At 58.7% G+C, this 27,545-nt stretch overlaps 1 protein-coding gene across 1 annotated transcript; it reads left to right on the top strand.

The window, feature by feature from the left end:
- The first annotated feature begins 239 nt into the window (after positions 1–239).
- PCYT2 (phosphate cytidylyltransferase 2, ethanolamine) lies at positions 240–26,330 on the top strand. Its single transcript, XM_075904205.1, has 13 exons — positions 240–397; positions 14,293–14,381; positions 16,241–16,402; positions 18,384–18,450; positions 19,124–19,208; positions 19,949–19,993; positions 20,930–21,068; positions 21,653–21,735; positions 21,927–22,004; positions 23,093–23,158; positions 23,427–23,492; positions 23,917–24,005; positions 25,288–26,330. Exons 1-13 carry the CDS (start codon positions 330–332, stop codon positions 25,403–25,405), a joined length of 1,155 nt encoding a protein of 384 aa, XP_075760320.1. The 5' UTR covers positions 240–329; the 3' UTR covers positions 25,406–26,330.
- The last annotated feature ends 1,215 nt before the right edge of the window (positions 26,331–27,545 follow it).

The raw sequence follows: 27,545 nt of genomic DNA, 5'->3' as shown, positions 1-27,545 counted from the left end.
ACCCCTGCTCTCCCCCCGCCCCCTCCCCCTGCCGCTACCCCTGCTCTCCCCCCGCCCCCATCCCCTCCCCCTGCCGCTACCCCTGCCCTCCCCCCGCCCCCATCCCCTCCCCCTGCCGCTACCCCTGCCCTCCCCCTGCCCCTCCACCCCCTCCCGCTACCCCTGCCCTCCCCCCGCCCCCATCCCCTCCCCCTGCCGCTACCCCTGCTCTCCCCCCGCCCCCCCGGTACCTGGGGCAGGGGCAGGGGCAGCCGCGGGCGGGGGGGCCGGGCCGCGATCAGGCCCCGCCCGGTCAGGTGACGGGCCGGGCCGGGCCCCGCACTCGCGCGATGCCGAGGAGCGGAGCGGCCGAGGCCGGCGCGAGCCCCCGGCCCGTGCGCGTCTGGTGCGACGGCTGGTGAGCGAGGCCCCGTCGCCCGGGAGACGCGCCCCGGCCCCCCCCCCCGCCTCTGCCCCCCCCCGGGGAGGACCCGCCGCGCTTCGGCTGCTTGGGGAGGTGCCGGACACAGCCCCCCCCCCCCCGGCCAGGGCCCCTCCGCGGGGGATGGGGCGCGTTGAAATGATTGGGGGGGAGCGCATGGCCTGAGGGGAGAGGGGCAGGGGGGGGGCGCATGGCCTGAGAGGAGAGGGGCGGGGGGGGCGCATGGCCTGAGGGGAGGGCGCATGGCCTGAGGGGAGGGGGCGGGGGGGGCGCATGGCCTGAGGGGAGGGGGCGGGGGGGGCGCATGGCCTGAGGGGAGAGGGGCAGGGGGGGAGCGCATGGCCTGAGGGGAGAGGGGCAGGGGGGGGGCGCATGGCCTGAGGGGAGAGGGGCAGGGGGGGGGCGCATGGCCTGAGGGGAGAGGGGCGGGGGGGGGCGCATGGACTGAGGGGAGAGGGGCAGGGGGGGAGCGCATGGCCTGAGGGGAGAGGGGCAGGGGGGGGCGCATGGCCTGAGAGGAGAGGGGCAGGGGGGGGGCGCATGGACTGAGGGGAGAGGGGCGGGGGGGAGCGCATGGACTGAGGGGAGAGGGGCAGGGGGGGGAGCGCATGGCCTGAGGGGAGAGGGGCAGGGGGGGAGCGCATGGCCTGAGAGGAGAGGGGGGCGCATGGCCTGAGGGGAGAGGGGCGGGGAGGGCACATGGCCTGAGGGGAGAGGGGCAGGGGGGGGAGCGCATGGCCTGAGAGGAGAGGGGCGGGGAGGGCGCATGGCCTGAGGGGAGAGGGGCGGGGGGGGAGCGCATGGACTGAGGGGAGAGGGGCGGGGGGGGAGCGCATGGCCTGAGAGGAGAGGGGGGCGCATGGCCTGAGGGGAGAGGGGCGGGGGGGGGCGCATGGCCTGAGGGGAGAGGGGCGGGGGGGAGCGCATGGACTGAGGGGAGAGGGGCAGGGGGGGAGCGCATGGACTGAGGGGAGAGGGGCGGGGGGGGAGCGCATGGCCTGAGAGGAGAGGGGGGCGCATGGCCTGAGGGGAGAGGGGCGGGGGGGGAGCGCATGGCCTGAGGGGAGAGGGGCGGGGGGGGCGCATGGCCTGAGGGGAGAGGGGCGGGGGGGGCACATGGCCTGAGGGGAGAGGGGCAGGGGGGGGAGCGCATGGCCTGAGAGGAGAGGGGCGGGGGGGGGCGCATGGCCTGAGGGGAGAGGGGCGGGGAGGGCACATGGCCTGAGGGGAGAGGGGCAGGGGGGGAGCGCATGGACTGAGGGGAGAGGGGCGGGGGGGGGAGCGCATGGCCTGAGAGGAGAGGGGGGCGCATGGCCTGAGGGGAGAGGGGCGGGGGGGAGCGCATGGACTGAGGGGAGAGGGGCAGGGGGGGAGCGCATGGACTGAGGGGAGAGGGGCGGGGGGGGGAGCGCATGGCCTGAGAGGAGAGGGGGGCGCATGGCCTGAGGGGAGAGGGGCGGGGGGGGAGCGCATGGCCTGAGAGGAGAGGGGGGCGCATGGCCTGAGGGGAGAGGGGCGGGGGGGGTGCATGGCCTGAGGGGAGAGGCGGGGGGGGGCGCATGGCCTGAGGGGAGAGGGGCGGGGGGGGCGCCTGGCCTGAGGGGGGCCGAGGGATTGGGCTTGTTCAGGCTGCAGAAGGGGGGGGATTTGAGAGCAGCCGGACGCTCCTGGGGGGTTGCAGAGAGGCTGTTCTCAGTGGGGCAGGTGGCAGAAGGAGGAGCAATGGGCTCAGTTGGCGGTGGGGGAGGTCCAGGTTGGATCTTAGGAAAGGCTCTTTCCCTAGGCGGGTGGGGAAGCCCTGGGCTGGGTTCCCTAGGGAGGGGCTGGAATCTCCCTCAATAGAGATTTTTAAAGCCTGGCTTGACAAAGCCCTGTCTGGGATGATTTCATTGGATTGGTCCTGCTTTGAGCAGGGGATTGGACTCAATGACCTGAGGTCTCCTCCAACCCTGTGATTCTCTGGGGTGGGGGGCGGATCCCATTTCTGATGTGACCCAGCCCAAATGTCCTGCACCAAAGATGCAACAGGTATGGGGCAGCTGTTGTCCGTGGGTTCAGGGGACAAAATGGCAGGTGAACAGGGGTAGGCTGCCATCGTCATATTCCTGGCTGGGTGGGTTTTTGGTGGCTTGTCACTCAGCAGTGTCCCTTTGGGGTGGTGTGGGGCCAGACCAGGCCTAATCTTTTCCAGATTCTCTGGTCTAAGGGGTAGCCATTTTGGCAAGAATAAGGAGTCCTGTGAAGTGTTCCCTGTAAGCTGAGCACTTGGGCAGCCACCCAGGTGAGATTCAGATGTTGAGCACCGAGCCCACAGCCATTGATTCTGTTGGTAATGTGCATCTGCACTTGCTTTGGTGCACATAACAAAATTTATTCCGCATAAGAATGGAAAAAATTAAAGGGAACACTGGTCCTGTGGTACCTGAAAGACTAAACAAATTAATTTGGCCATAAGCTTTGGTGGACTGCAGCCCACAAAAGCTTATACACATTAATTTGTTAGTCTTTCAGGTACACAGGACTCCTTGTTTTTGCTGTCTCTCACTGTAGTCTCATCAAGTGCTCCAAGGAGAGGTGCAGGAATCTATATAGCAGGCAATTATGGAATCATAGGCCCATACGTTAGGAAGAAACTTCCGTTATCAGGTGATTTATACCCTGGAGCAGGAGAGTTTGTCCTTTTTTTATATGCATATAAAGAGAGAAAAAACATAAAACCAGCTATCCTGAGTAATATAAGTGGGTGTTCTTGTTAGCCTGTGTCCTGCGTCATTCAGAAGGACTTTGGAACTTAAACGTGTCTGTAAACATCCATCTTCTTGTCGAGGCCATTGTGCATTCCTGGGCTTGTGGGCTACTCCTTCACTTTGAGAGGTGTGTCTCTATCTCCTCATTTCCCTAGTGCTGGAGCGCTTCAGGAGTCTTCTTCTAAGATGTGCTTATAAGCAGGGCTCAACAAATAATACAATCTACTCGCCACGGGCGAGTAGATTGTAACCCAGAAGAGCCGGGTTCGGGCGATCTGCGCATGCGCTTGTGCAGATCGCCGGACAGCGCAGCTGGCAAGCGGGGCTCGCCGCGGTTCGGCAAGCCCTGCTTATAAGGATTGAACAAAGACTGAATGGCTAGCCAACTACAACAGCAGTTTCTCCTCTCTTGGTGTTTACACCTCCACATCAGCTGCTAGAAGCAGGCCACAACCTCGCTGACTGAATTGACCTTGTTATCTCTGTTCTTCCCCTTGATTGGTACTCCTTTCTTTTCATGTGCCTGTATATTTATACCTGCCTCTGGAATTTCCACTGCATGCCTCTGACGAAGTGGGACTTTGCCGACAAAAGCTTATGCTCCAATAAATCTGTTAGTCTATAAGGTGCCACAGGACTTCTTGTTGTTTATGCAGATTCAGACTAACACTGCTACTCCTCTGATACTTATAATACAGTCCCAAAATTCCTCCCTTCTGCAGGCAGCTGCTGATGTAGCTTTGTGCTGGAGAACTTTGTGTAACTTTTTGGCCAGACTTTTAGTAGTTTGACTAGTTTTGATAAGGGGTAGCAACCAGCATCCCTACTCAGGAATATAAGGTGAGCTCTCTACTTTAAAGAGTTCATTATCTAAAATGACAGTTCACTTTCACAGGGCAGGGAAGAGGGATTCAAACAACTAAACCTGCTTTACATTCAACTTCTCTTGGATTATTTGACTACTGACTTGTAGGGATTTTAGAAGCAGTGGCCCTGGAGGAGGGGTTTCAAGAGAGAGGGATCTTGCGGATGAATTTGGGAAGTGTCCCCCTTGGGTGGAAGGGGCAGCATGGACTTCAAATGTGGGAGAAGCAGACAAGGGTAGTATTGGAGCATGGGAGTCTGGGGTAACATGGTATAAAGTGAGGAGAGACAGGAAAGGCCTGGAACCTAGCTGTGGTAGGTTTATTGTTCTAGGGCCATTCAAGTGTTCCTAGGCTGGATGGAGGGATTTGAAGTAAAACAATGTAAATAACAATTAGCAAGCAGGAAACCTTGATTTAAATGGCCAGTTGTAATTATTTGCTTGTACTACTTTGTAATTTTCCTAAAGAAGATTAATTGGTGGATAACCATTAGAACATGTTGATTTGTGTTAACCTGAAAGAGGTATTATATCTATATACAGGCAGTCCCCGGGTTACATACAAGATAGGGACTGTAGGTTTGTTCTTAAGTTAAATTTGTATGTAAGTCGGAACTGGTACATATTGTAGGGGAAACGCTAGCCAAACATTTCTCCAGAGCTCAGTTTTATTCTCCCACATCTCACTTCCCTCAGTCCTTTATTCTCAAGCTGAGGTGTCTGCTGAGAAAAGCCGCTCCGCGTCTCCCTGGTCTGCTGGGGGGAGGGGCCCTAGCTTCGCGTCTCCCTGGTCTGCTGGGGGGAAGCAGCTAGTGCGGGGTTGCCTCACCCTGTTTGTAAGTAGGGATCCGATGTAAGTCGGATCCATGTAACCCGGGGACTGCCTGTATATTGCTTAGAGCAGCAGTATTCAAACTTTTTTTCATTTGCGGACCCTTCAGAAATTTCAAATGGAGAAGTGGATTGGAAACCTTCATTGTAATCTGCGGACTACCAGAGGTCTGTGGATCATTGGTTGAAAACAATTAGTTTAGCTCAATTATATAGCTCAGTGTTTCCCAATTTTATTTGGCCGAGGAACCCTTTTCAGCTTTTCAGAATATCAAGGAACCCCTAGGTTTGCAAAACAAAAAAAAAAAAAAAAAAAAGGAGGGAGGGCGGGAGGAGAAAGGGACCCACCAATTCATGAAAATCACATTCCTTCCCCGAGACACCCCCTCCCCACCTCTCTTCCGTGAGGCCTCATCTGCTCTGTTCCCCTCTTCTCCATCACTTGCTATCCCCAGCCCTTATACCTGTCTCAACCTAGTGAGAGTGAGGTGTGGGGTGGGAATGAGGGATTTGGGTGTGGGAAGGGGTGAGAAGTACAAGCTCTGGGAGGGAATTTGGATGCAGGAGAAAGGGCTGTTGGCACGGGGAGGGAGCTCCAGGCTGGGGAGTGTTGGGTTCAGGTGGAAGGTTGGGGTGCTGAGCAAGCCAGGGCTTGGATGTGAGGGTGCAGGAGTTTGGGCTGGATATGTGAGGGACTCAGGGCAAGAAGGTTGTGAGTATGATGGGCTCAGGACACAGATTTGTGATGTGTGGATGGTGCAGGAGTATAGTGGCAGAAGACTGAGGATGTCGGAATGCAGGAGTTTGGGGATGTAAGAGGCTCAGGACAGGGGGTTCCAGTGTATGATAGGCTCAGATTTGGGGTCCGGTGGTACTGCAGTGAAATTGGGGTTTGGTCCCAATTGGGGGCTTGTTGGCCTGGCTTCATTTTTAAATAAAATATGTCAAACTCAAAAGGTTTTAGCGTTGTCTTTATATATGAGAGGGGTGAGGAACCTGTTTTGAGTCAAAGGTCACTGACCCACAGAAAAGTCAGTTGGGGCCACACAAGTGAGATGCAAAAAACAAAACAAAAACCCTCCAAAAAACCCCAAGCCTCACTAATATGGTCCCAGATATGCTGGTGGGGGTAGGGGACAGAGTGCTAATGGGTGCTGGGGCTGGGGAGAGGGTGCTGCTGGGTGGAAGGATGCTCGCTCACGTGGTGGGGTGCTGGGGCAAGGTGCTGGGACAGGCAGGTGGCAGGGTGCTGGAGTCAGCGACATGGTCCTGCTGGGCACTAGGGTGACTGGCAGGGTGCTGGGACAAGGAACAGGGTGCTGCTGGGTGCTAGCGTGGATGGCAGGGTGCTGGGGCCAGGGTGGTGCTGAGTCTTGGGGTGTGAGGCAAGGTGCTGGGGCCAGGGCGGAGCTAGGGTGGATGGCAGGGCTGCCAAGGAGCGGGATAGGGATGGGGTACAGAGGATCTGGGAAGGAGGTGGGGGGTGGAAGGGGGTAAGGTCTGGGTGATAGAAGCAGGCTGGATGTAGGGTGTCTGGCCAGGGGGAGGGAGCAGGAGCAGATTGGGGATAGGGTGTCTGGTTACGAGGAGGAGTGCAAGGAGCGGACTTGGGTAGGAGTTGGACCTCCCTGATCTGGCACCCTCTGGACCTGACTGGTCCCAGATGAGGAATTTTTGGTCCAGGGGAGGTCATTTGAGGACTCCTGGTCCCCCCCGTCCCCACTAGGCTTCTTTGCACCTCTATCCCCTGCAACCCAACTGATCTGCCCAACCCTGTTTCTTGTTTGCCTGCACTTCCTCCAAGCCCCGCAAAACTGCTGAGCCAAGAGCCGATTCCCTGCCCCTCACTCCCCTTGAGTCTAGCCCCGGTTTCCGGCACCTCCCTCCTCCTGCAGCCAAACTGACCTCTGAGCTCCACACACACACACACATCCCCCACCCCACAGCCCAGCCCAGCCCCCCAGACCTCCCCACTCTGCAACCCAGCTGAGCTCAATTTCCCTGCACCTTCCCCCCAAACCATGCAGACATGCTGAGCCAGGTGCTGATTCCCTGCCCCTGCCTTCCTCCCTCCCTTTGGCTGTGTCTACACTGGCACGATCTTGCGCCAAAGCGGCCGCTCTTGTGCAAAAATTTGCTGCCTGTCTACACTGGCCGTGTGTTCTTGCGCAAGAACACTGACATTCTCATGTATGAAATCAGGGCTTCTTCCGCAAGAACTACAATGCTCCCGCTCAGGAGTAAGCCCTTCTGTGCAACTATTCTTGTGGAAGAGGCCAGTGTAGATAGGCAACATGAATTTCTTGTGCAAGAAAGCCCTATGGCTAAAATGGCCATCGGCACTTTCTTGGGCAAGAGAACATCCACGCTGCCATAGATGCTCTTGTGCAAAAGCACAGCTTGCACATGGCAGTGTGGATGTGTTCTTGCACAAGAACTCTTGCACAAGATGTTCTTGCGCAAGAAACAACCAGTGTAGACGTAGCCTAAGAGTTTCCTCACATGAGCAAAATGAATTTTGTGTTGTGCACCAGCACTGAGTTCATGTGGCTTGTTTGGATGTGCTACCCAAGTTATTAATAAATATTTTTAAACCTCTACCTTTTCCCTCTGCTGCCATGTCTCCTCCCCTTGCTCCATCAGCTCCCCTGGTGCCTGCTGCCCCCCCACTCCTCACCCTCCTCTGCTGTCCTGACTCCTGCTCTTCTCACTGTCCTCAGCCCTCCTGCAACCTGCCCCCCTCCACCAGCCCTTCTCTCTTCCCTGTGCCCACTTCTCCAGTAGCCCCACTCTGATCATGTGAGCTACCCCTCCTCATCCCCTCTTCTAACACCTCCCTCTACAAACCTGCCCTGCGTCTCTCCTCTGATGGTGGTCCCTCCCCTGCAGGTATCTGCCCTTCTGCTTCACCCCCAGAATCCCTTGGCACCTGCACCTTCCCTTACCCCTGCACCCTCCTGGTACCTCCCCCTTCCCTCACTTCCCCTGCCCCCTTTTTCCCTGATGCCCACCCCTCACCACCCTCTGCCCCCATATCCCTCATGCCCCTGTGCCCTCACACATGACTTGCTCCATCCCGGCCTTCCTCATGCCCATCCCTTCTTTCAAGCCTTCTCCCAGCACCTCCCCTCACCTATCTAGCCCCCAAGGCCCTTACCCTGTCCCTCTCCCACTGACACCTCCCCTCCTGCCTTTTTCCTCATTGTCTGCACTTGGCCCCCTGGCATTTGTCTCTCCTCCACCCGTCCCTTTGGTGCCTTCCTCTTCCCCTTCCCCTTCCCCTCCGCACAAGCACCTTCCTTCCCTCTCCCATACCTTCTGCCTTCCACTTTGCGGGGCCAGAGTCTGTGCTTTGTCCCCGGACTCAACCCACAACTCAGCCATGCGGCGCAACACAGCACCCAGCAGGTTTAAAATCCTGGGCCGTGATGTTACGTCATGTCCGGGTGTCTCCCCACCCACTGATTTGAGCATGCTGCGCAGGGCAGCAGCAGCCTGCAAGGGGGAGCTCAGTGAAGGTTGCGCATGGCAGGGATGGGTCCGGGACAGGGGAGAGACGCTCTGGGGCTGGGGTGGGAGGATGCGCGGTGGAGGGGTCGGGACCTGCTCCAGCTCCAAATATTGCTGGAGCATGAGCACCACAAGCCCACACAACTCACCGCCCATGCCTCTGCTGGCTAGCCGGCTCTCTCTCTCTTTTCAGAGGGGGCGGGGGAGTGCTGGCTCCTTGCGGAACCCCTAGTTTTGCTCCGCGGAACACCAGGGTTCCCCGGAGCACCAATTGGGAAACACTGATATAGCTTAACTTTTTCGCTTGCCATTTGTGTGAAGCTGTATTTGGATAGAAATTCAAATACAATTAAAATTCACAAAAACATCCTTTTTTCCAAAATAAACTACCTTAAATGTGCTGGATGCAAAAACTTTTTTATCTAAACATCTTTCTATATTTGAAACTAGCTGCTTCTGTACTCAAAAGAAGAATCATTTATAGTTAGTGACTTGAACGGAATGTTTCTGCTCATCTTGTCCTTCAGTATTTTAGAACTAGTTGACCTTGTCCTCTCACCTAATCTTTATTCAGAGCTTTCCTGCTTTTTTAGCTCCAGGCAGTTTAACTTTGAATTAGTCAATGAATTGATCTACCTGAAGACACTGCCCTGAAACAGATACTCCCTCTGCACTTGCAGAAGAAGCTATAGCTCGCAGAAACTTAGTTTAGTACAGGCAGTCCCCGGGCTACGTACAAGATAGGGACTGTAGGTTTGTTCTTAAGTTGAATCTGTATGTAAGTCGGAACTGGCGTCCAGATTCAGCCGCTGCTGAAACTGACCGCCAGTTCTGACTTACATACAGAATCAATTTAAGAACCCCAGGCGTCCCCAAGTCAGCTGCTGCTGAAACTGATCAGCAGCTGATTCCAGGAAGCCTGGGGCAGAGCAACTCTGCCTCGGGCTTCCTGTAGTCAGCGCTGCTCAGTTTCAGCAGAAGCTGACTTGGGGACGCCTGGGGCAGAGCAGCTGGGGTGCTGCTGGGTTGCTCCAGTAGCGCCGCTCCTCGGTGCTACTGGACCAACCCAGCAGCACCCCATCTGCTCTGTCCCAGGCGTCCTAATTCAGCCGCTGCTGAAACTGACCAGCAGCGGCTGAATCAGGACCTGGGGCAGAGCAGCTAGGGTGCTGCCGGGTTGGTCCAGTAGTGCCCAGAGCGGCGCTGCAGGACCAATCGGCAGCGCCCCAGCTGCTCTGCCCCAGGGTCCAAAACAAAAGCCTGGTCTGCTGGGGGGGGGGCACACTAGCTGCGCTCCCCCCCCCCAGCAGACCAGGGACACGGGGAGCAGAGCCGCAGCGGCAGCGGGGTGCCGTGCCTCTGAGGCTTTGCTCTGGCAAAGCCTCAGAGGCGCGGGACCCCGCCGTGGCTGCTGCTTCAGTCCCGGTGCCTGTGGTCTGCTGGGGACCGTCCCCAGCAGACCACAGGCACCGGGACTGAAGCCGCAGCCGCGGCGGGTTCCCGTGCTTCTGAGGCTTTGCTCTGGCAAAGCCTCAGAAGCGCAGGAACCCGCCCGGTGCCCCTGGTCTGCTGGAGACGGTCTCCAGCAGACCAGGGCGTCTCCAGCAGACCAGGGGCACCGGAGCAGTTTACGAACGGGGCTTTCTCGCCCCGGAGCTCGCAGGTAGCAATCCGCCACCTTGACCTCCGGGGCGAGAAAGCCCCGTTCGTAAGTGTGGATCCGACATAAGTCGGATCCGCGAAAGTCGGGGACTGCCTGTACTTCAGTGAAGTGGGGTTCCAGATCTTTAGCCAGAGATTTCCAGCAGTTTAGTTCTTTGACACTCTTTAAAACGTGGCTGCAAAAACGTCCTGCCTGATATTCTTGTATTGAATTGAGATTATTGTAATAGATTATTATCAATTCAGAGCAGGGTCTCAATCTCCCGGCCCACAAGCCGTCCCTGGCTGGAGCAATTGTGCAATCCAGTCTGGGAGTCCCGGGAGGCTGAAGGGGGGGGCTTGTTACTGCTCCCCGAACCCTGCCCCTTCCTACCATCGCTCTGCCTCCTCCATGGCACACCGTCCCTTGAGGGACCCAGCCTCAGGAATTCCAGGGCGGAGGGGCCTGGTGTGGCAACAGCAGGGGAAGTGGAGCAAACTGGGAAAACGCATCTGCTCGGCTTCCCCAGGGCTCCTGCCGTTGTGAGGGACTGGGGGATGTCGGTGGTGGGAGGGGCCAAGTCTGACATTGGTAGCAGACATCCCTGCCCGCCTGCCAGGACTCCAGGCTGGAGTGCACAGTTGCTCCAGATTAGGGATGTTAAATTGCAGGTAATTGACTAATTACCTGCCTTGCTCCCAATCCATCTCTTTCCCCCAAGGGCTGCCCCAGCTTCATCCCCGCCTTTCCCCCTGCATCTCTTCCCCCAAGCGCTGCCCCAGCTCCATCCCCGCCTGCCCCCCTGCACCTCTTCCCCCAAGCAATGCCCCAGCTCCATCCCCGCCTGCCCCCCTGCACCTCTTCCCCCAAGCAATGCCCCAGCTCCATCCCCGCCTGCCCCCTGCACCTCTTCCCCCAAGCGCTGCCCCAGCTCCATCCCCGCCTGCCCCCCTGCACCTCTTCCCTCAAGCAATGCCCCAGCTCCATCCCCGCCTGTCCCCCTGCACCTCTTCCCCCAAGCGCTGCCCCAGCTCCATCCCCGCCTGCCTCCCTGCACCTCTTCCCCCAAGCAATGCCCCAGCTCCATCCCCGCCTGCCCCCCTGCACCTCTTCCCCCAAGCAATGCCCCAGCTCCATCCCTGCCTGCCCCCTGCACCTCTTCCCCCAAGCAATGCCCCAGCTCCATCCCCGCCTGCCCCCCTGCACCTCTTCCCTCAAGCAATGCCCCAGCTCCATCCCCGCCTGCCCCCTGCACCTCTTCCCCCAAGCAATGCCCCAGCTCCATCCCCGCCTGCCCCCCTGCACCTCTTCCCTCAAGCAATGCCCCAGCTCCATCCCCGCCTGTCCCCCTGCACCTCTTCCCCCAAGCAATGCCCCAGCTCCATCCCCGCCTGCCCCCTGCACCTCTTCCCCCAAGCAATGCCCCAGCTCCATCCCCGCCTGCCCCCTGCACCTCTTCCCCCAAGCAATGCCCCAGCTCCATCCCCGCCTGCCCCCCTGCACCTCTTCCCTCAAGCAATGCCCCAGCTCCATCCCCGCCTGTCCCCCTGCACCTCTTCCCCCAAGCAATGCCCCAGCTCCATCCCCGCCTGCCCCCTGCACCTCTTCCCCCAAGCAATGCCCCAGCTCCATCCCCGCCTGCCCCCTGCACCTCTTCCCCCAAGCAATGCCCCAGCTCCATCCCCGCCTGCCCCCTGCACCTCTTCCCCCAAGCAATGCCCCAGCTCCATCCCCGCCTGCCCCCCTGCACCTCTTCCCTCAAGCAATGCCCCAGCTCCATCCCCGCCTGCCCCCTGCACCTCTTCCCCCAAGTACTGCCCCAGCTCCATCCCCGCCTGTCCCCCTGCACCTCTTCCCCCAAGCAATGCCCCAGCTCCATCCCCGCCTGTCCCCCTGCACCTCTTCCCCCAAGCAATGCCCCAGCTCCATCCCCGCCTGCCCCCTGCACCTCTTCCCCCAAGCAATGCCCCAGCTCCATCCCCGCCTGCCCCCTGCACCTCTTCCCCCAAGTACTGCCCCAGCTCCATCCCCGCCTGCCCCCCTGCACCTCTTCCCCCAAGTACTGCCCCAGCTCCATCCCCGCCTGTCCCCCTGCACCTCTTCCCCCAAGCAATGCCCCAGCTCCATCCCCGCCTGCCCCCTGCACCTCTTCCCCCAAGTACTGCCCCAGCTCCATCCCCGCCTGCCCCCCTGCACCTCTTCCCCCAAGTACTGCCCCAGCTCCATCCCCGCCTGTCCCCCTGCACCTCTTCCCCCAAGTACTGCCCCAGCTCCATCCCCGCCTGCCCCCCTGCACCTCTTCCCCCAAGTACTGCCCCAGCTCCATCCCCGCCTGCCCCCCTGCACCTCTTCCCCCAAGCAATGCCCCAGCTCCATCCCCGCCTGCCCCCTGCACCTCTTCCCCCAAGTACTGCCCCAGCTCCATCCCCGCCTGCCCCCCTGCACCTCTTCCCCCAAGTACTGCCCCAGCTCCATCCCCGCCTGTCCCCCTGCACCTCTTCCCCCAAGTACTGCCCCAGCTCCATCCCCGCCTGTCCCCCTGCACCTCTTCCCCCAAGTACTGCCCCAGCTCCATCCCCGCCTGCCCCCCTGCACCTCTTCCCCCAAGTACTGCCCCAGCTCCATCCCCGCCTGCCCCCCTGCACCTCTTCCCCCAAGTACTGCCCCAGCTCCATCCCCGCCTGCCCCCCTGCACCTCTTCCCCCAAGTACTGCCCCAGCTCCATCCCCGCCTGCCCCCTGCACCTCTTCCCCCAAGCAATGCCCCAGCTCCATCCACCCCCCTGCACCTCTCTTCCGAACAGTGGAGCCTGGGGGCACAGATGGTGGTGAGCCCCTTCCCTTGGCGGCAGGAAGGAGTGGCCTGGCCCAGCCCACTGCGCTCCCCTGAGCTGGGTTCCCGGGCATGGCACTCGGGGGAGTGGAGTGGGCTGGGACCAGGGCTCTCTGCTCGCTGCTGCCGCCGTGAAACAAGCGGCTGGGTTGCTCCAACTCCTGCGGCTCCTGCTGCCACCATGAGTGCGGGCGTGGGCTCCGCATGCAGCCCTGAGGGCCCCAGCAGCCTTAGGAACGACAGCTCTGGCTGGTGCTCTGACAGATACGCCCTCGCCCACCTTTTGGCTCTAATATCCTGGAACCGGCCCGGCTACAGCACCCGCTCCACGTCTGCGCTGTCTAAACGTTCCTCTACGGAGCGGCTCAGCGCAAAGGGCCGTCTCGCCGTGGCCTGTTTTCCAGCAGGGGCCAGGGCCAGGAGCCCCAGAGGGAGTGACCGGAACCGGGAATCCTCCTGTCGCCCATTCCCAGCTCTCGTAGACAGAGGCCAGGGATGGGCCCTGCCCCGCGTGGCTAACAGCCATTGATGGGCCCGTCTTCTATATGTTTCTCGGGTTCTTTTTTGACCCCTGTTATAGTCTTGGCCTTCACAACAGCCTCTGGCGAGGAGTCCCCCAGGCCAGCTGTGCGCGGTGTGGAGGAATACTGCCTTTGGTTTCTTTTAAACTGCCTGCATGTTAATTACGCTTGGCCCCTAATTCTGAGTTATGGGAAGAAGTAAATAACTTTTCATTATTTATTTTCTATGCATCTGTCAGGATTGTATAAACCTCTGCCCTCCTCCCCCACGTTATACCCCTGCCTCCTTAATCATCTCTTTTCCAAGCTGAAAAGTCTCTGTCTTATTAATCTCTCCTCAGATGGTATTGGTCTTTATCTTGCCCAGTACAGGGGACTGAAGGAGGCTTCAGTGTATCACCAGCTCCTATGAAATTCTTTTCAGCTCTGGGATGTGGAAAAAATGGGAAGGGTCTAAGTCCCCTTTTCTTGCTTGAATCTTTGGGCATCCAAGAAACACCTTCTCTGATCCCGGGGAGCGTGGAGGGAGGAAATGAATTCTGGATCTCCTCCCAGATGTCACCAGGTTAGCAGGGTTCTCCAGCCATGTGGGTAGCAGAGCTGGCTGACGGAACATAGCCTCTGGTAACACTGACACCCATTTCTAAGCTGTGTATCCGGGAGTCCCACTGTGGGCTCCCTGTTCCTCCAGCCGATGTATTGCAGAGGGCGAGTACAGCTTTCTGGGACAGGCTAGGTGCCTAATAGTGATTACCAGAAGTTCAGCTGCTGGGAGACTTGAACCCTTTGAATCTTTTTTGTGGGGAAGAAGCGAGCGGATGGGTCTTTGACTGCTCTGCAGGAGGAGGATCAAATCACAGTGTTATGCAGCTGAACCCTCTTGATTGTCCATTCAGCCTAACAGTGACCCTTTGTCTTTCTAGCTATGACATGGTGCATTACGGCCACTCGAATCAGCTGCGCCAGGCTCGGGCCATGGGAGACTATCTCATTGTGGGCGTCCACACAGATGGTAAGAGGCTTTCTCAGTCCTGCTGCTGCTGCTAGGGCCAGCCAGCTAAATTGGAACCAAGGACGGTGAGCGGGATGCCCCGCAAATCCCCAGTTACAGCTTCCCTAGCAGCACCAGTCATCGAAGGAGGATTTCCCTGGCTAGTGTCAGAGCAGGGCTGCGCTCTGCTTACGGCGTGGAAAGCGCAGGAGAGAATTGCCCTGCTCTCCTCAGCTGGCGCCTGGGGTCCAGCTCGGCGTGACGTGGGCACACGGGAGAGCGTCCCAAGAGCACAAGAGTGCTCTCCTCGCCGGTGCAGGAAGGTGAAGACCCGGGTGTGTTCAGCCTTGCGAAGATGATTGAGGGGGCCTGATGACAGTGAAGCGCTCTTGCAAAGAGGACTCGCCAGCTGTTCCCCTTGTGCACTGACGGTGGAACGAGCAGCAGTGGAGTTAGTCTGCAGCAAGGGGCTGTAGGGTATTCGGAGAAACGTTCCGGCCACGAGGCTCATGGAGCTCTGGAGCAGGCTGCCAAGGGAGGTTGGGGGGTTAAGAACAGGTTGGACAAACGTCTGGCGGGGTGGCCGAGGGCTTCTTGCGTGCAGAGGTCTGCACTTGAAATCCTTCCAGCCTTACGTTTCTCTGATTCTGTGAAAGGCTTCAGAGTCCAGAGCACATGGAACTGTTTCTAGGGCCTGGCCTGTATGAGAAAACTTGCACCAGTGTAGCTTAGGAAATACCTGTCTCTTGCATGGCCCTTTTCATCTCTAAGCACTTGACAAAAGAAGGCAGGAGCATTGCCCCCACTTTAGAGAGGGGAAATCGAGGCACAGAAAAGGGACTTGCCCAAGGTCACTGGGAGGCCAGTGTCAGAGCAGGAACCAAGCCTGGGTCTCCTGGATCTGACCTTCAGGCTATGTTGCTCCTCCCAACAATTAAGTTTTGCCTAGTCACAGGTGCAAACCCCCAGCAGAGGCAGCCTTAAGCCAACATACAGAGTGTACTAGGTGGGTGGTGGACGTGTCTGTACTTGGGATCTGCACCTCTGTGTTCAGAGAGATTTTTAGTGTCACACATTTTCCTCCATAGACCAGGCCTTGTCCCTGAATGGGGATCACCCCTGAGTCTCTTACTAGCATTTGGATTCCCCTGACACCTTAGAAACTCTGCAGGGGTTCGCCATCCCTGGACTCTACAGAAATCCACGTTCAGAGGCCCGGGGCCTAAGCCCCATCCCTTGCGTGGGTTGCCAGGGATCCAGGCCCCTTCCTTTTCTAGCTGCTGAGAATGCAAGATAAGAGCAGGTAGCAGCTGAGGCTCCCCCGGATTGGGTTTTGGGAAAGGTCCAAGGCAGGGATAGGCCACCTAGGCTAGTGAGCGGTCCTCCTGCCTCAGCAGGCTGCAGCGCCGTTGTACCAAGATGGTCCCGGGACAGGGTAGTTTTGCTAAAATGTCCAGGGCTGTGCGGCAACTGTGGCAGCGCTTCGGCTGCAGAGGGAGCGCACGGCTCTCGCAGTCCCCACTGTGTGCAATCAGCATGCACCTCAGCGGAGAAGCCCTGGCGGCGGGCGCTCTGCTGATCAGCTGGGTGGCATTGGACTCGTGAGCAGCCGCACAAGCGCCCGGCCTGCAGGGAACACTGGTGCCCCCACTGGTCTAAGGTAAAATGCCCAGGCCCATGCTAGAATTGGTTAGAGCTCACCCTCCCTCTCCCCCCATGCCTTCTGGGCTGAGCTCCCACACACAAAGCTGTGGCTGGAGGTAATCACCCCAGAGTGGGAGCCCTCGGAAGTGAGGCTGCTGAGGGGCCCTTGAGGAGCCGGTGGAACTGCCTCGCCAGGTGCGCTGTGTCTCTAACTGACTTTGTTCTTTGTAACCCAGAGGAGATTGCCAAGCACAAGGGACCCCCTGTCTTTACCCAGGGAGAGAGATACAAGATGGTGCAAGCTATCAAGTGGGTGGATGAGATTGCTGCTGGAGCTCCCTACGTCACCACACTGGAAACCCTGGACAAGTATAACTGTGACTTCTGTGTGCACGGCAGTGAGTGTTGCAGCTGCGCTGGGGCCCTGGGAAGGTGGGGTCAGCTCCAGGCCTGCTGCCCTCAGCCCTTCTGCCAGATCATTCAGCACTTCTGTGTGAACAGGAAAGTCCCGCGCCAGCCCCGGGGCTCTGGCTTCTCCAGGGCTCAGGGACAGCCAAGGGACATAGGAAATACCCAGGCTTAACTAGAACCATGGCAGAACAGCAGCAGCTCTCTGGGCCTCCCTCCCCTTGCAGGCCAGCCTGGGAACCACCAGACAACACAGAGAGGGAGGGAACGCAGGGGAGACTTGCAGGCGTTCAGCTGAGCGGCCCTCCCAGCTCACGGGTTTGCCTGGGTCACAGGCAGCAGCACTGTTGCTGCAGGGGGCGGTCACTCCCTGTCCTGTGGGACCTGCGCTCTGCCTGGCCTGGCTTTTGGCTAGAGGCCTCAGAAAGAAGCAGAGTGGGATAGGGACGTTACATTTCGATTAATTAACTAATCTAATAGTCGAGGGGATTTCCATCGACTATTCAATTAGTCGATCAGGACTAGTGCGGCGTGGAGCTCAGGGCTGGGGGGAGTCCCCTGCTGACCCCGGGCTCCATGCAGCGCTTCCACTTTGAAATGCACAAGAGCCCCAGCGGGGACTCTTACACATTTCAACGGTGGAACACCGCCACTGTGCCCCTCCCCCTCCCGTGGAGCTGGAGCTGGAGGAACCAGCTTTTAAGCCAGCTGCCCCCCGTATCCTCTCCTCTTCCTGCCCCCTTGCTGCCTCTTTGTGAGAGAGGCAGCAAGGGGGGAAGCGACAAGTCGACTAGTGTGTCAGCTACCCACTAAGCTTTTGCTTATCAGCTAGTCGACTAGTCGCTTACATCTCTACACTGGGAATCCTGCGGGTGATTGAGAGGAACCTCCCCTCACATCCCCTGTCTGTGGTTGAGGAGGCTGCCTCTGGAATCCTGCGCAGAGCTTTGGTGGCCACATTTTTACAAGGATGCTGAAAAATTGGAGCGGGTGCAGCACAAAGCCGCAGCGGGTTTGAAAACGGTGCCAATGCCTTAGGGAATAGTTTTGCTACGGAGGGGAGCTTTGCTGACTGGCACTGGGCTAGGCTGGCCTATGAGTGACAGCCATCCCGCAAAGCTCTGCCTATGTTATTCTGGCTGGCACTGTACTCTGCTCCACAGTGAGCTGAGCCGCTCCGTGATCTTAGGGCGTGATGTCTGAGGTCAGTCTGTGGGGCAGGCTCCTCCCAGAGAGCAGAGGTGACTTGAGCTGTGTGTGTCAAGGACGCAGCAGGAACAGAGGCGGGCAGGGCTCCCATGTACAGTGTTACACACAAGGTCAGATGAGATGAGTTCATGAAGTTTAGACTCTGTGACCCTTCCCGGTCAGGGACATGGCAGCTCCCCGCTGTTCCCTGGCAGGGGAGAGGGCGGCTGGGTACGCTGTGGGTTCAACAGAAGCATTCAGCCTGTGCTCCTGTCCCTGTCCTGACTAGCATGGAATAGTGGAGCCGATAAGCAAGAGGCTCTAGGTTACTGCTACAGACTACGTGCATTCCCCTCCCCCGTCCCAACCAGGACATGTTTTAGCCGGTTGCCCAGCAGCCAGGCTCAGGACCCTGCGTTTAAGGTGGATTAGGAGACGGGCAGGCAGTCCGGGTCCAGGAGCTCGGACGCTGCCCCCGCAGACAGAGGCTGCTGCCATCCTGCCTCTATCAGAGGCAGCCGGTCCACAAGAGGAGCTGGTTTTTAAACTGGCTCCCCTCGGATCAGCTCCCACCAGGCACCCTGCACTGCTGCTGGCCCCACCCCCAGGGACTACAGACTAGTCCACTAACCGATAGGAATTCCTGAGGTTACTCGACTCTTCAGTTAACCGATACTTAACGTCCCGAGTCCTGACGTGTGCTGGTCCTGCTCAGCCCTGGCAGCCCACTGGATTGCGCAGGAGGGCTCGGGAACATTGATTGGTTCTTCTGTCCCTCTGTAGATGACATCACGCTAACTGTGGACGGCAAGGACACCTACGAAGAGGTGAAGGCTGCTGGGAGATACAGGTAACCCATTGCCATCTGACCTGTGTGTGCTGCTGCGTCAGCCAGAGGTGTGGCACCAGGGCCGGTCCTAACCAATTGGTGACCTCGGGCGACCGCCCGGCTTGCCCGTAGAGCTGCCAGATGGTTTAAAAAAAAATACCGGACTAAAATTTGTCAAGCAGACAAAGAGGGGGGTCGGGGAATAACCAGGGACACCTGGGAGGAAGATTTGGGAGGTTGGGCTGAAATGCAGTCGTGGCCCGCCCCTGAAACCAGCACTGTCCGCGGCCCCTTGAAAGTGGCAGCCCCAGGCAAGCGCTTGGCTCGCCCGCCCCAAGACCGGCTCTGGGTGGCAGCCAGCTAACGTGCTGGTCTTTGAGTGTCTGTAGCTATGGTTTGTCAGCTGCGTGAGTCGGCCTTCCTCCAGGCGGTGCTGCATGCAAGAGCTGGCTGGCCCCAGTGGGCCGTGACATGGACTGCAGCCATCCGTGGTGGGGTAGGTCAAGGGGAGTCTTACAGGAGCCACGCGCACTGAGGGGGGAGTGCCGGAGGTGCAGAGGCTCAGTCAGGCAAATGTTCTCCATGTGGGGTGGGGGAAGGGCCTCGCCCAGCCCCTGGTCTGGGTTTGGCTCCTGCTCATTGAGGGGATCCCGGCTTCTCTGGCCTCTTTTAGCCTTTGCTGCTTTTCTTCCAGGGAATGCAAACGCACCCAGGGCGTGTCCACCACTGACCTGGTGGGCCGCATGCTGCTCATGACCAAGGCTCATCACAGCAACATCGTGAGTCAGAGCTGGGGCCGAGCGAGCTCCTCATGGCCGGGCTGGGCCGTGTTGGGGCCTGGCGCTGATGCAGAGCGGGGATGGGTTTTGCAAGCTGCCTCGGGGCAGGGGCCCTGGGCAATGTGGGGCTTGGGTCTGGATCCCTGGCAGGGGCAGGCTAGTGGCAGCCAGCCCTCAGGGAGGCATAGACCACGCCACATGGGGCTCCAGTGGCGGTTTAAAGGGCTCAGGGCTCCAGCCACCTTTTTAAATGACAGGGCCCTGGTGCAATTGCTCCCTGTGCCCCGCCCCCGTGAGCAGCCCTGCCCTGCTTGCCGTTGCTCAGATGCTCGCTAGGGACTCGAGTGTTGGTCCCTCTGGCCCCACGAGGCAGCAGAGAAGGGAGCTCATGCCTCTTTGCAGGGACCACTGCCAGCGGTAGAGACACACCCTCCCATCCTTGCCTGGAGAACAGGGCCCCCTGCAGAGCCCAGGGCTGCTCCTTTGGGGGCTGTGCAGTCTGGGCAGGTGGCTCCCTGCCTCGGAGTGCGGTCGGGACGTTACTGCTGGGCAAGGGCAGGGCCGGATCCCGAGCCGTGCTCGGTCTGGCTTTTGGGCCAGGTCGCCGGCGCTCAGGGTTTGGCTGTTGAATGCTGATATCAAAAGCAGGCTCAGTATCTGGGGCCTTTGCTGGCAGCAGCTTGTTCTGGGCTGAAGCTCCACCCCAGAATCAGCATTCTGAGTCTGCCCTTCCTCTGCAGGACGAGGACCTGGATTACCGCAAGCACCAGGACAACTTTGGGAAGGTGAGTGCTTGGAACTTGCTCCCCTCTGGGTCTGCTGGAGCGAGTGGCTCGGTCTGCGGGTTTCACTGGTTTCAGCCTAGTGCTCTTCCAGGTGGTCTCCAAAGTGTCCCCTTCAGCACTGCTGGGGGGCTCCACGCTCCCGGGAAGCATCTTGGCCATGCAGGCCTCCTACCGACTCCTCTCAGCCTCCCTTCTGGGCAGAGTGTGTCCTTGGGCAGGGGCGGATATAGGGCAGGGCGAACAGGGCGGTCGCCCCGGGCCCCACGCTTCAGAAAGCCCCGCGGCAAAGGCGGGGCCCCGCGGAATTATGCTGCCCGGGGCCCCGCAAAACGATCATCTGCCCCTGTTCCTGGGGAATGTCCCTGGTCTGGGCCGAGTTCTCTGGGCCTTTTGGAACTGCAGAGTGATGCAGAGGAGCTGGTGTTTCAATCAGCTGCTGTTTCACCGTCCTGCCACACGGTGGGGCTAGACCCCTGGCTGGATGTTTTGCGGGTGGGGATGGCCTCTTCCAGTCCTGCCCTGCTTGGAGAAAGTCCCGCACTCACCTGCCCTTTCTGGTGGGTAGAGCTGGAGCTAGTCCCATTCCACTTACCTTTGCCTGCTAAACTAATATACTGGATCTGGGCTGCCCTGTTGCCTGTCCCCTCTCTCCCCATTTTTTCCAGCATCACCTTCTGGGGCTCTTGGTGGATCAGAGACTAGCTCGCAGAGATGGGTCCGAAGGGCCCAGGTGCGAATACGGGCAGTGGGCCTGCCTGAATACTGAGTCCAGGGAACCAAGGAATGCCAGCTGCTGCGAGCCAGGTTTCCTGCTGGCTTTTTGCCAGCATCCTCCTCCTGCCCTGCCCTTCAGCTGTCTCGGTCACTGGAGTGATACACATCTCCCATGCGAACCCTCTGTGCCATTGGGACTGAGCCACTGTTCTCTTTGCATAGGGCCCTAAAGGTCACAGCCCCTGGACTGGCGTCTCGCAGTTCCTGCAGACTTCTCAAAAGATCATCCAGTTTGCGTCTGGGAAGGAGCCACAGCCGGGAGACACCATCATCTATGTGGCCGGAGCCTTTGACCTGTTCCGTATCCTTGGCCTGTGTGCTGCCTGGACGAGGCCGTGGCCTCTGTCTCTCTCACATGTCCACTGGAGCAGAGAGCCCGGAGCGAGGAAAGGGAAGGGAAGGAACAGGGCGCTGCCGCGGAGGCTGAACAGGGCGCCATCACGGGGAGATGGATTTGAGAAAACAGCTGCAGCTCCCTTTTGGGGTGGATTTACACCTAGCAGGCTTGGGGCGGGGAAGGTGGCTGGGTTGTCTGAGGTCTCCTTTGTTCCCCCTTTTAAAGCCTCTTGTCACAGTGACCAGGTGAGAACTGGTCTGAGCACGTGCTGAGCCAATGCCATGGGGATATTTTTCTTTCCCTGTGCGTCTGTCTCCAGGGCTGGGCCAGTTGCCACAGTGCCCCTAAAGCCATTAGAAATGTTGGGAGGAGATCAAAGTAGAATCAGATTAACACAGGCTGGGGAGGTGCCCGGAGTTTGTGGGATGGGTGGGGGCAGAGGCAGCAAGTTATAAAAATTACTCAGGGCCCTCTCTCATACTGCAGCATCTTCGCTTGGGGGAGGCAGAGAGCGATGCTAAGGACTATGTCTTTAACTGTCGCCATAGACATTGGGCACGTGGATTTCCTGGAGAAGGTGCACCTGCTGGCCGACAGACCCTACATCATTGCTGGGCTGCACTTTGATCAGGTCAGGGTGGTGTCCTGCGTCAAGGTCAGGCAGAGTGCTGTCCTGGCAGCGAGGGCCAAGGTTCCTAGGTGGGCTCAGCAGGATGTCTGCTGGGAGCCGTGCTCTGAGCCACACAGATTGTGACGCTCCTGAGGGCTTTCAAAGAACAGTTCCCCTCTTGCCAGAAGGTCACTCCTGTGCTTTGCCCCTAGGAAGTGAATCGCTACAAGGGGAAGAACTATCCCATCATGAACATCCATGAGAGGACACTCAGCGTCCTGGCCTGCAGGGTGAGTGTCTGGCAAGAGCGCTGTGTCTTGAGCTAGGTGCTGCCATCCTGCCCTGCAGCCAGCGTGCCCTGGGCTGGGCAAACTGACTAGTCAAATATTGTCGCTGTCAAAACTGGTCCAGTGATTTTAAAGCATCGACGGACTTGGCCAGTAACAGGAGTAAGACTCTACGGCCTCTGGTAAGCTCAGCTTTAGACAGATGGATGCTCCTAATTACAAAGGTCAGGTTAATGGGGTTATTTTAACTCGGCAAGACGTGAAACGCAGTAAAACGAAGCCATAAAAACCGAAACCGTGGCATCGTGATGGAATCGAAAGGGTAGAGCACTGCCCCTCTCAGGGCATCCCTGCTGGGATATTGCCACGTATTGAAACCTGGCCAAGTCCTAGGTGGTGATAGAGCAGGCAGGCAGCGTTAACTGGCCGGCTTGACAAGCCTGCAGCGGGCTGTGTGCTCACGAGGTGCCCGAGCTAAGTAGGAAGCTGGTGTTGGCAGTGAGGTGGTTGGCACAGCTGAATCAGTGCCTCCGCTCAGTGCTAGAAGGGTAAAACCAGGGCTGTTCTCACTTGTCAAAGATCCCAGGGCATTCCCGTGAGCATCAGAGCGGCCACACTGGGTCAGACGAACGGTCCAGCGAGCCCAGAGTCCGGTCCGCCAACGGAACAGGCTGAAGGGCTGAGACAGCCCCAGTGTCCTGTACAAGCAGTGTGCTCTGTAGAAAGGGCTCCTGGAGAGCTCCCGAAACGCTTTCCCTGGCTCGGCCCCCTGTGGGTGAGCTGTGCCCCACCAGCCAGGATGAATGTAGCTCCTTTGGCACTTCGCTCAGGTGACGCACGCACTGCTGCCACCCGCCATCAGGCCCAGGGCTCGGGTGTCAGCCAGGCTGGTACAGACTCACCGCGTCTTGGCTCCATGATCGGGCCCATGCTTGTCAGACAAGCGAAGGATACTGGAGTCTGGGCACTGGCTGGAAGCCCCCCTTCAAATCCCCACACGCACACAGCTGAGCGGCAGGACTGGCTAGTGGGGAGTGGGTCCGACTCGGCTTTCCTGTGCCTGCAATCACACCTAGCTTCTCCTTCCTCAGTATGTGTCCGAGGTTGTGATTGGTGCCCCGTACGCAGTCACTGCCGACCTGCTGGATCACTTCCGGGTGAGCGTCTTGGCCGCGCGCGGGCCAGCAAAGGGGTGTGGGCGTCGGAAAGCGCTTGAGTGTGGGGCAGTGGGCACAGCACCCACCCCTTTGTCAATGTCCCCTCGGTGCTTTGGCCATCCTTTATGGGGTGAGCTGGTGGCGGTGGGGCTTCACCAGGCTGTGGGGCACAGGGTTAGGGGCAGGCCCCCCTCTGGTTCCGGGGTGCTGACAGGGAGAAGTGGCACTTTCAGAGGAGTTTCTGGCTGACGTGTGCTCATCTCTCCAGGTGGAACGTGTGTGTCATGGGCTGACGGAGGTGGTGCCGGACAAGGATGGCTCCGATCCATACCAGGTGAGCCTCCAGCAGCTGCCACTGGCTCCATTGATGCCTGATGGGGCATGGCTCTGAGGATGCTCCGCAGCTCAGAGTGCACGTCTGGTTGTGCATCGCCCCAAGAAGTTCTAGCCAGCAGCTCTGGCCTCCTTCCGCCCCAGCGTAGCTGCAGCAGCAGAACCTACAGAACACTCAGATCGGTTCCTTGTCCTGAGCTGTTTGGCTGCCTTCCCGGGAGAAGAAAGCCCTCCAATCTCAGTGTTGGGAGCCAGCTCACTTTCTGCCTTTGCAGCCATGCAGCTTGGTGGATTTCCTGTGCTTGCAGAGGGAGGATTCTGTGCCAGGCTGGGGGCCTCGGGACCTGCTCGTTGTTGATTCACTGGGCTTGAAATCCAAAGAGCTCCATGTTCCTCCCGTCTTAGCCTGCTGTGTCTCTTTGCAGGAGCCCAAGAGACGTGGCATTTTCCAGCTGGTGGACAGTGGCAGCAACCTCACTACAGACCTGATTGTGCAAAGAATCATTAAGAACAGGTTGGCTTCCTGGCCTCCGAGGGTTCTGCCCCATTAGCCCCAGGCTTATCCCATAACTAGCATCAGGCGAATCAGAGCGAAGAGACAGGAGGAGGAAGTCTCTGGCTAAACACTGGAGGCAGGAGACTTGGTGTCTGTTCCCAGCTCGCCACATTTACCCTGGACTCGGGAAAAGTCACTTGGGGCCGGATTTGTAGAGCTGCACATGAAAACGAGTGCCCTCCTGCTTACAGAACTCTGCAGCTGGGCACACAAATATCCACCTCCTGCCTCCTCTCCCCAGTGAATCGCGTGAGGCCTTAGCTCGTTCAGTCTTATGCCTGTCAGGGCCCTTGGCTGGATTCTCCGAAGCCTGCGTCTTGTTTGATTTGCTGTTATTAAATGCCAAGGGGTAGAAATTCCCCTGCTAGGTCCTGGGCCTGGAAACCCATTGTGCTGTCCCCTCTGGCCAGCTGTTGGCATTTTGCCCTTTCAAGCCTAAGCCGTTCTCCTCCGAGGACGAGGGCAAGGGCTATTGGTAGGTCCCAGGTTGGTACTTGGCGTCACCCAATAACATTCATAGGCAGCAGGTTTAAAATGAGTAACAGGAAGTATTTTTTCACACAACACACAGTCAAGCTGTGGACTCCTGGCCAGAGGATGTTGTTAATGTCCTGGTCTTCACTAGTTCTTTTCTGAACCCTGCTAAATTCATGGAGGACAGGTCCATCAGGCCGTTAGCCTGACTGGGCAGGCCTGTGCCTGGCCTCTGTTTGCCAGAAGCTGGGAATGGGCGACGGGACAGATCACTGGGTGATTCCCTGTTCGTTCCCGCTGGGGCACCTGGCACTGGCCACTGTCCGGCTGGACCTTTGGGGTGACCCAGCCTGGCTGCTCTGGCAGCGAGCCACCAGTTGGAGGAGAAGCTGGAATAGGGCCAGGCCGGACAGAGCTGTGTGTGGATGTCAGGCCCCTCCCTGTGAGCAGTATAAAGAGCCTGGTTCTTTTACCGTCCCACGGGGATGTGACCTGGATCTGCCCCTTTGTTTCCTCCACGTGGGCAGGTTCATGCGCCTGGGCTCTCTGCGCCAATACTGAGCGGCTGAGCGGAGTGGCATGGCTGGGCAGGTGACAGGCAGGGGGGATGGGCAAACAGCCCAGTGCAGTCTGAGTAGTGGGGTTGGGGCTCACCGGAAAGCTTCAGAAGTACCAGCTGGTCATGAGACTGGCCGGGGGCCCCTTGGTCTAGGCGGAGCAAAGGCTGCTGGGGAGAGAATTCCATGGGATCTGCTGCTTGTTGCAGGTTGGAGTTTGAAGCCAGGAACCAGAAGAAAGAAGCCAAGGAGCTGGCAGTGCTGGAGGCCATGAAGAAAATGGAGGAAGAGGGGCTTGAGAGGGGCCCGCAGAGCCAGGAGCACTGAACGCGGCTGTGGAGGGAAGAGCACAGCAGCTTCGGACCAGGCCTTTCTAGCGCCTGCCCCGAGGCCAGGACACTGCTGGTGGCTGCCCCGGGGCATCTCCCTCCCTCCTCAAACCCTACTGCACAGATTGCACAGAGGACCGGCTGGGAAGCTGCTCCCTCGCTGTCTCTTACTCAGCCCCCACTTCCTCCTTTCCCGGGGCGGGGCTCAGTTGCCCCTTTAAAAAGTTTTAATTCTAACGACTGTTTTAACCTGTTGTGGTTTTGCCTTCTGAGGCGTGGGGGTGCCCTCCACAGGTTGTGCTGCCAGGCAGCTGCAGGCTTCACACCTGCCTCGGGGCTTTCCTGCCCACCACAATTTTACAAACTGTAGCATTTGCTCCTGCCCAGCCCTTGGCCTGGGGCTCTGAGCCCACAGGACTTGCAGTGAGGGCTTGTGGGCGCTTGGCACCAGTGAGAATCATTAGCCAGTAGCAGCGTCCCTCGCAGCTGGTGCAGAGCATCAGCTGCCGTCTGCAGGAGCCTCCGGCCAAGGTCTGTGCTGAGCAGGTGCTGGGAACAGGCCAGTCCCTTCTGCCGGGCTCAGAGCTACTTGTGCTCTGGGGGTTTGGGTCAGACTGGAGAAGATGCAGCCACAGCCCCGCAGAGCCGAATGCATTGCCAGCAGCAGAGCGAGAAACGGGCTCGCCAGGGGGCCGCTAACTTTACTCACCGTGCTTTCCCTGGTCCCCTCTTCCGGTAGAGCAAGGGCCTTGGCCTCTGCTGGGGGCCTGCAGGAGCATGGGGGCTGCTGTGCGGGCGCGCTGCAGGGCGCTGGTCCCGCCTTGCGGGGCATTGGGCTGGGTGCACAGCCCTTCCCACCTGGCCATTGTCCATCTCCCGCTGTTGGGTGTTTGGTGGTGGTGTTAATAAACTGTTGAGCTCTGGGTGTCGGTGACTGGCTCTGCATGGGAGGGGCCCTCAGGCCATGGGGCGGTGCCCGTTTCCCTAGCAAGTGAGAGGCCAAAGGGGGAAGAACTGTGCCAATGCCCAGCAAGCCCTGCCCTAGCTTGGCCCCAGTGCCTGGGAGAGCCTGGGGCTACTCGGTCCCTCCCACTCCCCAGCCCCCCTGGGCTGCAGCCTCTGGCCCGCGGTGCTGAGAGCTGGGCAGAGCGTGGCCAGGTTTGAACATTCCTGGGCCCATGGGGCTCTACCTTGGGGTGCCTCGTTGAGCAGGAGAAACAGGAGCCTGGCACGGTGAGAATGTAGGTCACCCCACACCCGAGCTCCAAGGGCCTCTCCAGTCTTCCCCCCTTCGTGCCCTGCTCCCCAGTGCCAGGTCCCAGCTGCATTCTGGTCTTACCCCACAGCATCCTGGCTCAGTGCAGCTCTCTCCACCTCCGGCGCCTGGCTCTATTTCCGCCTCTTCTCCCCCTCCGGAGCCCAGATCCGTTCCTGGCCTCTTCCCATCCATGGCTGTTCCCTCCTCCTCTGTACGCCCCAACCTCCGTAACGAGGCGCTTTCTTGGTCCCCATCGCTTGCTGGCTCAGTCACACAGTTTCTGGCCTGCAGCGAATGGCAAAAATATTCTGATGAAGCAGATGAAAATTATCCACAGCCAGGGGCTTGGCTCGGAGGAGCTAGCAGACTGTAAGGTGACTCTAGAGCCTATACAGGCAGGACAGACTCCACCTAAACCAAAATGGAACCAGACTGCTGGCACTTCACATGAAAAAGTTCGTAGAGCAGTTTTTAAACTAAGGGCTGGGGGAAAGCCGATTGGTGCGGCAGAGCACTTGGATTGGACTGAGACGTCTCTTAGGGGAGGCTCTGTGTTCTAGTCAGGAGGGGAGGATGGAAGTATGGGTCAGATCAGATGAAACAAAAGAAAAAGTAACATCAGGAAATGACATTTATAATTTGTCACTATTTAAGTGCTTATACACAAATGGTGGAAGTCTAAATAGTAAGATGGGTGAACTAGAGTGCCTTGTTTTAATGTAATAGGCATCACGGAAACTTGGTGGAATGAGGACAATCAATGGGACAGAGTCATCCGGGATACAAAGTATATCAGAAGGACAGAGCAGGTTGTGCTGGGGGGTAGTGGCACTGTATGTGAAATAAAATGTAGAATCAAGTGAAGTAAAAATATCTTAAG

This window comes from Pelodiscus sinensis, chromosome 20, assembly GCF_049634645.1.
Source record: "Pelodiscus sinensis isolate JC-2024 chromosome 20, ASM4963464v1, whole genome shotgun sequence".
In the NCBI taxonomy this organism is placed as follows: domain Eukaryota; kingdom Metazoa; phylum Chordata; order Testudines; family Trionychidae; genus Pelodiscus; species Pelodiscus sinensis.
The sequence above is the reverse complement of the archived record's forward strand: the minus strand, read 5'-3'. Positions and strand labels throughout refer to the sequence as shown.

Bases quoted from the DNA above. Each gene is read 5' to 3' on its own strand.
- PCYT2 (XM_075904205.1), top strand. From the start codon at position 330: ATGCCGAGGAGCGGAGCGGCCGAGGCCGGCGCGAGCCCCCGGCCCGTG. The intron at 21,069-21,652 runs GTATCCTTGGCC...CTGTCGCCATAG, and splicing joins CGGAGCCTTTGACCTGTTCC to ACATTGGGCACGTGGATTTC. The intron at 23,493-23,916 runs GTGAGCCTCCAG...GTCTCTTTGCAG, and splicing joins ATGGCTCCGATCCATACCAG to GAGCCCAAGAGACGTGGCAT.